Source organism: Notothenia coriiceps, unplaced genomic scaffold (assembly GCF_000735185.1).
Source record: "Notothenia coriiceps isolate Sejong01 unplaced genomic scaffold, NC01 NC01_scaffold00037244, whole genome shotgun sequence".
In the NCBI taxonomy this organism is placed as follows: Eukaryota; Metazoa; Chordata; class Actinopteri; order Perciformes; family Nototheniidae; genus Notothenia; species Notothenia coriiceps.
Window position 1 is genome coordinate 26,693,830 of NW_011369945.1, and position 12,987 is coordinate 26,706,816.

The 12,987-nt window shown below is 39.7% G+C and overlaps 1 protein-coding gene across 1 annotated transcript; it reads right to left on the reverse strand.

Annotated features, from left to right (window-relative positions):
- Nucleotides 1-1,218: 1,218 nt before the first annotated feature.
- hmg20a (high mobility group 20A) lies at nt 1,219-12,494 on the reverse strand. Its single transcript, XM_010794080.1, has 7 exons — nt 12,419-12,494; nt 9,881-9,970; nt 9,538-9,747; nt 7,367-7,499; nt 4,117-4,221; nt 3,671-3,886; nt 1,219-1,355 (listed from the first exon to the last, which is right to left on the reverse strand). Exons 2-7 carry the CDS (start codon nt 9,944-9,946, stop codon nt 1,219-1,221), a joined length of 867 nt encoding a protein of 288 aa, XP_010792382.1. The 5' UTR covers nt 9,947-9,970; nt 12,419-12,494.
- Between the last annotated feature and the right edge of the window lie 493 nt (nt 12,495-12,987).

Here is a 12,987-nt window from a genome sequence, read left to right on the forward strand (position 1 = left end):
CTCCACTTTAAGTTAGATTTTATATTTCAGTGCAAATATATTCCAGCATGTTATGAACCTATATCCAAACAAACCGACTGCTCGTGATGTAAATACGTTTATTGAAAACACAAACACTTTTACACACAGGAGAAAAAAATAAATGGCACATGTTTTTCTTCAACAGAGTATAAAAACAGAAAACATTTCTTGGATATGGTGAACCCACGGATACACTTTGTCTTTGTTTAGAACATGTCTGATAATGCTTTAGATATTGTTTGTGAAAGCATTTGCTATAAATGGACATAAAGACAGAACAGGAGCGATGAGTGTCAGAAAACTTTTTCATGTCCTACCATTTGATTTATAAAACACACTACAGCTATATTAAAGTGAGGACAGAGTGTACATTTTTTTAAAAACAATAATAAATAAATATGAGTCCCTACATCCCCTTCACATACATCAACTTAGAGAAGCAATAAAAGATGCTTAAAAATAAATTGGGAGGACAGATCGGAAGGAAGATTCACCGTCAGGGAGCAGCCTCGAGACACGGTCCAATTATCTGCGGAAAAAGCATGACAGCAAAAGACAAACTCATTATTTATTCCCAAAGAAATTTAATAATAATGTAACACTGGTGAAACAAACTAAAAAGCTTGAAAAAGATACATGAATCTGCAGGTGAAACTGTATGTCTACTGGACTTATTGATTTATGTCTGACTAAGAAAGGGATATTAAAGCTTACTCTAAAGCCAATACAATTTTTTTTTAAATATGATTGTTCATTAGATGATGCAATAATGTAAAGTAGGGCTGGGCAATATGTTGATATTATGTCAATACTGTGATGTGAAGCTAAATATCTATATGCATTTTGCTTATTGTAATAGCTCATGGGACTTTTCATCGTTTTTAAGGCTAAATAACAATACAGTCTTTTCTAAACTTTGATAGCTGTTTCATTATTTTCCTTTACCCACTTAGCCAATATAACTAATGATTATTTATAAAAAATGTTGTTGTTGGCCCAATGACCCCGACTCAAAACTGACCTCAGACTCTTTTCAACTCTATCTTCAATAAAGTCAATGGAGGCTAAAAGAAAAAAAATCGAGATATTTGATCAGAACTATTGTAACATTTGATTTTCTCCACATCAACCAGCCCTAATGTAAATGGATCATCTGCAATTCTAAAGTCTACTGAAGTCATGCAATGAAAGCGTCTCTCACCTGTCCAGACGGTTGACCACGTCCCTCACAGTGTTGATGAGATTCTCGTGCTCCTGGGGGCAGCTGACGATGATACTGTGGAGCTTCTTCATGTAGGAGTCGATGCTGTCCAGAGTGGGCGTCTCTCCACTCGCTGTAGGACAACAATGAAGGATATTAGTACTCAAAAATAAGTACTGGTGCTTACCACCCCACGCACCAAACTGCGAACCTTCGGGGACAGAGCCTTCAGTGTGGCAGCCCCCACCCTCTGGAACGCTCTCCCTGCGGAGATTCGCAACATCCCCACACTCGACGCCTTCAAAAGGGCCCTCAAGTCCCATCTGTTTGCCAAGGCTTTCGGCCCCTAATCCTTTTGTTATGTTTGTTTTTGCCCTATTACTTGTAAAGCGACCTTGGGTCCCTTGAAAGGCGCTATATAAATCCAAGCTATTATTATTATTATTACTTGGAATTGTCTTTTAGCTGAAAGATCCTCATAGGACGACACAAAACTTTAAAAGTATATTTATTCATACCCACTAAATTGTCTTAACAAACCATGTTGCTAAGTTATATTTACTTCTAATTACTGCCGATAAAACCTTGAATAAGCATTTGTGTTTACAGCTATGGGCATTTTATATTTGGATATTTTGGACAATGTCAGAAATCAATATGACAATTTCCATCAGAATACGATTGATTCAAGCACAACACTGCTACTACTACTACTACTACTACTACGTGCTGTGGCTGCAAACACATCAAAGGATATCCCAGTAGTGTATTAAAATATTTAATAGTGAGCATGTTTAATGACCGGTATATCAAGTTTTCAATTGTAGTTAACCTTTGTAAAGTAAGTTAATAACTGGAAATGGCTCATTTACCGTGATAACAAATACAATCAAAGGAAAGCCTTCACTCGGAACAAGCTTTGATGTTATCAGTAATTAATTTATAGACACTTTCTTTTGAAATGAAAGCGCCACAGAGCTTCCCTGACGCTAGGTTTAAGTGGATTTTGCAATCATCTTTCATTGTCAAGCTCTTATGAAATAATTCCAGTACTGTTCGCAGAATCCGTGTTTCTGCTGTGTGAGCAAGAAATTCAAATAGGTGTGGAGGAAGAATTACAAGAGAAAAGCTGTGGGTGTGAGCTCAGCACAGGTTCTCTGTGTGCAGAAAACAAGTAGGAACAAAGTGAGAGAACACATTCCTCAAAAGTAAATAATGATAAGGTTAAAATTAAGAAAAGACCAAAGCCTGAGAACACGGTAAAAGTCTCTAAAAGAACAGCAAATACACTCGAGCGGAGACGTTATGAACACTCCTACATTATCATTCATGCTCCAACTAATTTAAAATCTGACCTTGTTGCAAATAGTTTACTACAGTATTCATGTCAAGGGATGCATTACTGGAATGGGGTATTAAGACAAAAGTGGTTTATATTGTGCACTGATCAATATCAGCAGGCCCAAGAGCCAAATTGCTCACTTTGAGAAATAAAAGAAAATCAATTTCATTTTTCCCACACACAGCAGAATGTTGATTAAAAACGAAATATTTATTGTTGTGAGTTTCCCAAAACGAATGCTCTTATTATAGACCGTCGTGACAGAGGAGACACGAACTCTCTATCAGCAAATATCTGAAAAACTCAGGAGGCTGCAGTTGTGCCCGGCTAAATGAGTCGTCTAGGATAGTGCCGAGTCATTCATCATCTTTTTATTGAAACAAAAGAACAACAAGAAAAAACTAAAATGACTATCTCAAAATGTCACTTGTTCCAAATTAGGTGGAATAACCTTTAGATATATATCAAAAAGTGAAAGGTGCTAGAAAAATCTCCTCGGATAGAATGATAAAAAATGTTTTTTTAGGAAGAATGAATTTTTTCATGTGTGTCCTGTTCACATGACAAGAATTTTATTAGGAATACTTTCACATGAAAACTATGCAGCGAAAAATCATCGTAATTTTCAGAAGGTCGATTTTTCGCATTTTTTTTCATCAACCAATCACGTTGTACGAAATGGGTATAAATGCATATATATATTTTTTTAGATTATAAACAAATACATGCTGTCCTCAAGATGGTTAACTTCGCTTCTCCTTTCAACCTTGATAAAATGAGCGCATACAAGAAGTACTTCCATTAACTTCCATGATAAAAGCCTGACACATTATCATATATGTAAAGTCAAACTTTTCCCCCGTGTGAAAAGGCCTTGAGAGTTTTTTTGATTCAGAATCAGAATACCATTATTAGTCCCACAGAGGGGAAATGTACATTGTTACAGCAGACATGAGCCAAAGACAGATTAATGTTACCTAAGAAGCATGCATAAAAAAGTATTAAAGATACAAAAATAAAAATTAAAAAAGTTACAAAATTAAAAAAATACACATCCTGTAACAGTTCTGAGTATTTAGCAGCCAGACAGTGATATGGGTCCTCACCTGGCAGAGGCACGGAGGAGAAGCTGGAGGTGAGCGCCTGTCTCAGGGTCTCCAGGTGCTGGTGGAGCAGCCCGTTGCGTCCCCTCTCCTGCATCACGTCGCCCTCCAGCCTCTCCACGGCGCCCCGCATGCTCTCCACGTGTTTCTGCAGCGCGGCGTTACGCTCCTCGTACTCCATGTTGGTTTTACGCAGCTGCCGCATCTCAGCCTCGCGCGCTGTTGTACACAAACACACAGAGAAAGAGGGGGACACAGCGGCATTCATATTTAATCTGCTTGAGAGAGGTGTGTTCTTTTCAAAGTTCAGAGCATCGCTGAGTTGGTGGAAGTATTCTGGGAGCACTTTTAAACAAATTATCTTGAGGTAGCCATGAACACGTTTAGAAACACTTAGACAAATGGATGTTTGAAAAAGTTACAGAGCTGGCTGAGTTGAAGCACTTTACCTTTGCTGTGGTTGAGGAACTCCTCAGTGAAGATCGGTATGTCGAACACAGTTCTGTCCTTCCCTTCACCGTCCTTCTGTTGATCAGAGACAGAAAGGGGAGAGGCTGAAGAGAGAACACATGTGGCCGCACACACTGACAGTGAGAGCTGGTCCTTTATCTACGTGGTTGGTAGGTGGGTGGGTAATTGATGTTATACCTTGCCACCGGGGAAATACAGTGATACAATTTAAGAAATGAGGAAGGCAAAGTAATTTCATCAGCAGTGCTGCTAAGATATCAAAGGCCTTGAAATGGTTTGCAATGAAATTGTGTTTCACAAAGATACAGCGCAGGTTTACTCCTTCCTCTGAAAGAACACATCATCCTTTCTCATTTCATAACATAATGAAATGTATGCTGAATCCCGTGTGCTTTGAAATCTGTGGAGGGGGAATCCACACAGGAATGCTGATTCCAATAAAGTCACCTTGACCATGACCCCTCAGCAGAACGCTTTAAGCCTCACAAAAGGAAACCTTTAATGACATGCAGAACTTAATACAAATGAATTACACACTTAGCAAAAGCCAAGTGTTTGGATTAGGAACACAAACACAGCACCAAAGAGGATTATCACAGCTTTAGTGATGCAACAATAAGCATTTAATGGGTTGAGCAAGAGGAGGGCTAACAAAGCAGATTTAGTTTCCTGAGTGAGAAAATAACAGAAAACCATGGTAACACAAACTCAAAATAAATTCAATTTGTGCTTTTTTTCGCACCCGGGAAACTAAATGTGTTAATATGACCTGCCAGCACTTTTTCTATCCTGTTGTGTATACAGTACATTCATATTTATGGGACCATGTATGCAACAACATGTATATACGGTACGTCCACACAGCAGCTTTGAAAAAATCTTGAAAATCTTGGAGCTGGGCGTGTCTGAGAGCTTGGGGATTTTTTGCGACCAACAACCAATCACATGAATCTCCCGCCACCGACATACAAAGCAAAAAACCCCGGGGATTTTATGCGAGCAATATATATATATATATATATAAACTCCCCAAACAGGCAAAAACCTATCAGTTTCACCCACTGTCTCTGCCACCTCCCTCCATGCCTGGTTCCTCCGGTTCGTATCCCGGTAAATGAACAGAGACTGATCATACAGCACGGGGTGATTCACTACTCGCAGCATACACGCGGTTTGATTGGCTAGCGCTTGTACTGTCTGATTTGCATAAACAGGATTTGATTGGCTGACGCTTCCAGCTCAGCTTCAAAAGTTGAACATTGCTCAACTTTTGAATCCTGAAAATCCTGAAAATCTTCGATTTGCTTCCCCACAATGCAGTTCGGCAAAAAGCNGCTTACGGTTGTGACCCGTTATCCCCCGGTATACCCTAGTCAGCCCCCCTAGTTAGACCAATCAGCGTGCGATTACCGTACAGCCAATCACAATGCGTGATGTCATTGGTAAGCGACGGACCCCGAACACATATGGTAGGGCGAACACATATGGTACTGACTGGCCGTTTCTCAATCTCGAGGATGCTGGCTTGGTAGTCGCGTACTTCCAAGTCACTTCCTTCAGAAACGAAGCAAGTATGCTTCAAAGCCACGAAGAAAAATGGAACAGGCTAACAAGTGTGCCACTCTCTCAAACGGTTTCAACATAAACTGTACCGAAAATAAATACCTCACGATGTCTATCTAATTATGAACTTGCTTTACTTTCACGGAACACATTTTTGGTGATAAGAAAATGTAACAAAATAACATATTTACCAACACATGTTCTACGCCACTACATACTTACATTTAAATGTGTGCTGCATCGGTTCAGCCATTCTCCGCAAGGGTTTTTGAAATTGGTCCGTGCGCAAAGCATCGTGGGGATTTTAAGGACTCGAAGTCTACCCATGTGCATCCTCAAAATTTCCCCCAAACCAAGGACGCGGCCTCGGTGGGATTCCAAGTACGCTGGAGATTGGAACAGTCCTTCGGCGGCACTCGATGACGTAGCATCCTTGAAATGTTGGCTTGGAAGCCAGTATCCTCGAGATTGAGAAACAGCCTTACATTGACTGAGGAAAGCAAATAATGAGTGTTGACTTTCAACACTAAATAAGGCATGTATTCATATGATATAGTCAAACCCTGCAACCATTTGCCTTCTTAGCCTTATTTTTTTTATAAACACTAACATCTTGTATCAAATTGAAGCAGCAACATGAGCAACCAAACAAACCAACATCATTACCAGATCATGTACCAAAAGTCCGTACTGTACTGGGGAAGAGGGCGTTCAGTTACGCTGCTCCTGTGGCTTGGAACAAGCTGCAAGTTGAGCTGAAACTCAGAGAGCTGGTCTCTTTAAACAAACTCAAAGCTACTCTAACTGACCTTGAATCAGCCGCTGTGGCTGTAAATGCTTTGGCTAACTGTTGTATGACTGTGTTGTGATTGTGGGTTTTAAAATGGTCTGTAACTGTGCTGTTACCATTCCTGGGCCAGGACGCTCTTGAAAAGGATATTTTAAATCTCAATGAGACCTATCCTGGTTAAGTAAAGTTCAAATTAAAATAAATTAAAATGTAGTGGTTTGGTGCCTTGCTAATTGGCATCTTTATACTTAAAACCAAATGTTTAAGAACATTACAAGTACATACCTGTATTTATTTGTTAATGTAAACTAACTTTAAAAGGAAAATAGACACACAACTACATAATCAAACTGAGAGCTTGCTAAACGTATTACATTCATTGTATATTTATTTCCATTTTAGTCGACCTGGAAGCAGTAGTCCACCAAATGTAATAGCTGGTTGATCCGATTGTCACCAGATATATAACGTTTTTATCTTGCTAACTACTTTTCAAACAGCAGAGCTTTAATATGTTGGTGGGCTAACTGCCAGATTAGAAGGTTGTTTGAGCCAAAATGCTAATTGTGCTTTTGTTTATTAGTTTTAGTATAATAATGATAAGACTGCACACATTGTATTTGTTGTCTGTTATGAAACTACTTTTTTCACAACTCATTTGTCTTTAATTTAAACTTTGTGACTTCCCTAAACATATCGTCCCCTATGTGTGATTGTAATGGTTTGGTCCACCTGTTCAAAAGTATGCATGGCTTTTTGATATCTTCAATTAATCAGGAAGTGATAGGGGCATTTTTATTGGAGGTGAAGTCGCTACACTAGTTTCAATGGTTGATTCTACTCGACCCCCTGCTGCCTCTCTACCCAGACCTCACCTCCCCTGTGTCGCTTGCCTTTCTGCTTCTCCTGAACCTTCCTGGTGAAATGTTTGTAGGCCTCCGTCTTCTGGTACTTCTCCAGCTCCTGCATGTAGCGCTCCTTATCTCGCTCCGCCTCATCCAAGTATCGCTGCAGAGAGAAGAAAGAAAGGTGAGGAGAGTTGGAAGGACTCAGTGAAATATGAGGATTTGGAGAGTTCTTTTTCTTATCAGGATTAGTTTCTTTCAAAAGGCAAAAAAATGTAATTTCCTAAATTAATAACCTGCAGTAATACGAGGCTTAAAACAGATTAAAGCATGTTGTATTATCATTAGTTTGGGATTTAGAGGAAACACTTCTAAATCCATCTTTGTGCAAAGACCTGGTGCCAGGAAAGTGGATCCGACTGAGCTCTGAACTCGTGGTTTAACAATTAGATACACATCAGCAGGAAAGCTCTCAGGCTTTATCCAGTCTTTGCTTTTCAAAACAAAACATTTCCTAATCTTCTTCTTGAAAGAGAGCCAAGAAAAGCAGCAAACTGATAAAACACTAGCTATTTCGCTAGCAGACCAAGTTGATGCATTTTGATAAAACAACATGTGGAAAAGCATTATCATTTTTGTTGATCCATGATCGGCCATTTTTTTTAAAAAGGCCACCGAAAGTTCTCCGTGGTTGAATCACAATATCGTCCCTCAGATATCTTTGAAGTGGAATATCAAATTGTTATGAAAAATCTGCCTGAACTCGACTGTTTTTCTCTCAGCAACTTCATCCTTTTGTATTCTTTTTCTGTTATTCTTGCTTCCCAGTTGAGGGCGTATCGAGGACACAATACAAGATGCCATCAAGTATGGCAAAACAATCTGTAAAGGATGTCAAACTAGCAAACAAAGCCATGTATAAGTCAGTGTTTTGTCAGCTCTGAAACAGTGACACCATGGACTCAACAGGCTTTTGTTCCGACACGCTTTTTGTGTACAGGGAAAAAGAGATAGATAAAGTTCTCTGCTGGTTTGAGAGTGGAAAATGTGGCTTCAGATTAAGTGCTGGCAGGTTGCAGCTGAACATTTCTGTCCGGCGCTCTGGGGCACCGTTGGAGCGATTACTGAAAGTAATGACAATTAAAAATCCATCAATTTGATCATCAAAAACTGAACAGATTTTACTGCTGGCTGTCCTGCCTCTGGTCTGTTGATTCCCTTATCACTGCTTTTTCTAAACCGATATCGTCTTAGTTAGTTCCCTTTGTTGCATTCATATTTACAGTATACAAACTGATGAAGACGTTGATGTTTCCATGGGTACATTTAAACAGAGTAATACACAAAATTGACAATGGGAGAGAGGTCCCGCCCCTTAGCCTATAATGACAATGTGTTGGAGCGCTAGCCAATAGAAGCACGAGGGTTACATAGTGATGTCACTATGTTACGTTAGTAATCAAAGAAGTCCACAATGGAGGCGTTTCAGGCAGGGGGGGGGTGTGTGGGAGAGAAACTCCCTCTGGATGGATTTGGGGATTTTAGCCTTTGCAGACCATTATCATGCGCAAAAAACTATATAGCTCAATGATAATGGTCTGCAAAGGCTAAAATCCCCAAATCCATCCAGAGGGAGTTTCTCTCCCACACACCCCCCCCCTGCCTNTGTATTTGTTGGCATTAGCATTAGCATAGAGAGAGAATAACTTATGGCAACACAAAAGAAAACATGGGAGCGGTGGAGATGAGGATGTGTCGGCGTTCTGGCGATTTACTCGGAAGGCTTCAGTAGAAGCTGCTGGGAGTCCCAGCAGCTTCNTAATGCTAATGCCAACAAATACAATGGCGGCTTCACAAAACTTTTCAGAGTTTTACGGGGCGTGGTTTGCAATTCGCCCAGCCAATAGAAATTGGTACTTTTTCCCCCCCAGGATAGTACCACCTCTCTAGCAGGCACTAAAAATGAGTCTAAAAGTTCCCGGCACTAAGTACTCTTTTTGGTGTGAACGCAAAATAAGAGGTACTAATGGAACTAAACGGGAAAAGTACGGGGAAAAGTACTCCGGTGTGAATCCGCCTATTGTGAATTATATCACAATTGGAGTATAAATCAAAAATGTTTGTAATTAGTCATTTATCCAACCCTCATTGACACATGATTCCTCACAGTTGTTTTCTCAGTCTGGATCTTCCTCACTGACCTGCTTCTCCTCGGGGGGCAGCTTGCTCCACTCGTTGCCCAGCATCCTGGTGATCTCTGGGAAGGGCACGTCCGGACGCTCGGCCCGAAGCTGCTCCCGTCTGTCGTTCATGAAGCGGACGTAGCCCGTGAGGGGGGCCTTGGGTGCGTTGCTGTCCTTCATCGGCTTCTTCCTCTTCCTCCCCTTGGTCCAGTTGCCACGTCGGGGCTTCTGCAGAGACGACAAAAACAGAGATGTTTTGAAGCTTCAGGTAGCAGTCCTGTGTGTTATGTAATGGCAGGACATTCATTGGAGTTTGAATCGGAAAACATTTTCATGTGTTAACAGCGAGTCCAGCTCTTACCTCGTCTCCATTTCTCTGGCCGTTGTTGTCGGCGTTGGCTCCAGGAGAGGCGGTCTGCTCCTCCATGACCACGATGACTACGGTGAAGATCTGGGGGGAAAAACAGAGGGAGATGTTAGAATAGGAAACTTCTCAAACCAGTAGGATGAAAGCTCGACGTGAGACGAAGACATTGTTCTGAAAGTCACAAGTAAATCTCAATTATCGCAAAATATGCCCTTTTTTTTTTACCAACTCATATTATTTGTGCTCAAAGAAAATATCTATTCTTCTGTATAATTTTTTCCAAATGGGCTCCGTGACATAGAATTGATTTTCCATGGTTCTTTCCTCCAGCTTGATTGGAGGCTGTTGGATTGTTTCAAATAAAGTGGATCTGGCACATTAAGTGTTGACTTGAACAAATAGCATTAATGTTAGTGATTCAGGAAATGAAAAGAAAGTCATTTATTTGTGGCCGGCTTGCGGGAAAGTAATTACGTTTTTCTCATTCAAAAGGCAAAAGTCCAAGTGAAGTCACCACTCATGAGTCATTGGCTCCAGTCTGGTTTCAAGTCTTCGTTTTTTTCTCATCTCTGGTTAGAGCTACACACTTTCCTGCCATATATGATCTTGAAAGGTCATCCATTAGTTAAGGTAAGGCTTACCTCACCACAGACACACATAGACACACATTTTATCCCGATGAATGTGAATGAAGCACTTTGAGACAGGGTTTGAGCGAATCGCGGATTGTCGATTCTCAGTATTGTACGCTATCCAAACGTGCTCTTGGCCAGTCACGCTTCCTCTAATAGAAATGTCTTGCTGCTATCAATCATCATTGAGCAATTTAATGAAACAAAACAACAACACCCCCACTCCTTAGATGCTATTTTAGCCTATTTTCAACAGGAGGAAGTAGCTGTTGAACTGTCACAGCTACATCTCAAAAATCTCTCTGGGAAATAAAATCTGTTCTCTAGCTGAACTTCTGTTCAAACTAAGCTTTCAAGAGTCGTGGTGTGGACAGATTTTTTATTTTTTTACTAGAGTTATATCATAGCTTGAAACACATTTTTACTACTAACTACTTTTAGAATAATATTAGGTCAGTTATGAAACACAAAAAATCGAACAACTCTAAATTAATTCAGGAAGCACCTAATTAAAAATATACTGACTCAGGGCTCTTCCGGGCAAACAGCCCAGGTTGTATTTTAACCTTTTGCCCCTCTTCTAAATAACTACGTGGGAAGCAAGCCTCTGTATCCTGGATGTGGTTTTGCCCCCTGTCACTAAGTACTGTGGGAAAAGTCACAGAGGAATTAGCCGGTCTACCACAAAAAGCACTTTTGGGAAGAAAATGAGGGGGAAATTCCCCCAACAGCAGCATCAGTTAGGCAGGGTTTCTCTCTCATACTCTATGATGCCTGAGGTCAGCTTCTAGTGACACATCAAAGTCATACAGATACTGACAAACAAAAAGGTGTGTCGCCTATTAAACAAACTGTACCAGCAGGTAGGGCTTTAAGATGCTGATGCTTAACTATGAACAAACACTCAAGCTAACAAACATGTAAAATACTTTATATTCCCAGTGTTTTGCTTCCTAAACCTCACAAATAAAAGCTATGCCATAGTACCCTCTGCTGGGTGAACGCACACAATACATGATACATGGTTTAACGTGGACAGAGTAATATCTCTACACTCAGTGCTTCACTATTTCTTAAGTTCACTTTACACACAGAAAATGCGTTTATCTTTTTAGACTCCTCAAGCATTGCTCTGTATATTTAAATGATGATATATATGACTGTTTGCAAGCATTTAAATATTCCTATTCCAAGCTATGCATCCTAGAATTGGCTGCAATAAATACAAGGCAAACATAGACCTAAAAACTGTGCTATCCTATATTTTAAATCCGAAAAAATAGCTAAATAAAAGTAATTAGCACATGTTGTTGTTATGTTAGCATTGAGCGTTGTTTATTGGTTGTAGTAACGTTACTGTGAGGTCCTTAATGCTTATGTATGAGCACCCAGTCAGCAGGGTTGAAAGCGTTGGTGTTAGCAAATGCTGTGGTAAATATGGTAAGACAATATATAGTCACACTCGTTAGTGAGTGGTCAGAATCTAATGTAACGTAAAAACGTATGTCATTTTAAATTGGCAGACGTTTAAATGTTGATGATATTCTCACAAATGGTGTGAGCATTTTTATTAGCTAGCTTCGGTTATACAAATGAGCTAATGTCAGTTTTAACAGCTGCGGTGCATAAAATGCGCTTTTCAGCATGTAGGACTGTCTTAAATTAAAAATGTTTAAAAGCAAAGACATATTGAAGATATCATCAGAAAAATTCGTCTAACACTAGGACATTGGACTGATGTTCCTAGCTAGCGTTAGCACTCAGTTAGCAAGCAGTCAGCTAGCATACGGGCACCTATTTTTTTGCTGTAGGTTACATTAACTCGTCAAGATGAGATTTCATACTATGTTAACTGAAATATTGAATGTATATTTATCAAAATCATCGAATGAAAACTAACCTTAGATAACGTAATCCGTATCTGTACCTGTGCAAATGATTTTCCTAATCAAAACAATACAGCAGCAGCCTGGACATAGAATCAAACCACATAGACAGGCATGTAGCTAAGTTTGCTTAGTACTAAAAAGATGCTGCTATATTTTCCAGTATTTCCTAATAATGTATCGTATTTGTGTTTGTCCTTCTTTAGAAATGAAAATAGAGAATGAATCACAGAAACATCTGAAATGCATTGTAAATAGATACTGTAATATGTTGACTTTAACTGGATATATATGGATTCAACCTATTTATGGTACACACCAGAAACAGGAATATTATATTATTCAACATGATGTGCTTTGAAACTTCAATAGGAATCAACCAATGAAAACACAAATAACCCTACACAATTGAATCCAACACAAAGAAAGGACAATTAATTTAATTAGAGCAAACTGATCTGGATATTCTACTTCTATGGCCCCTCGTTGGTCACCGTTTTCTTCGTGTACATAGACCAATGTCTTTAAGGGTGTTGCTGCCCCCTACTGTTAGTTTTACTAATTACATTTATCAAATGTATTT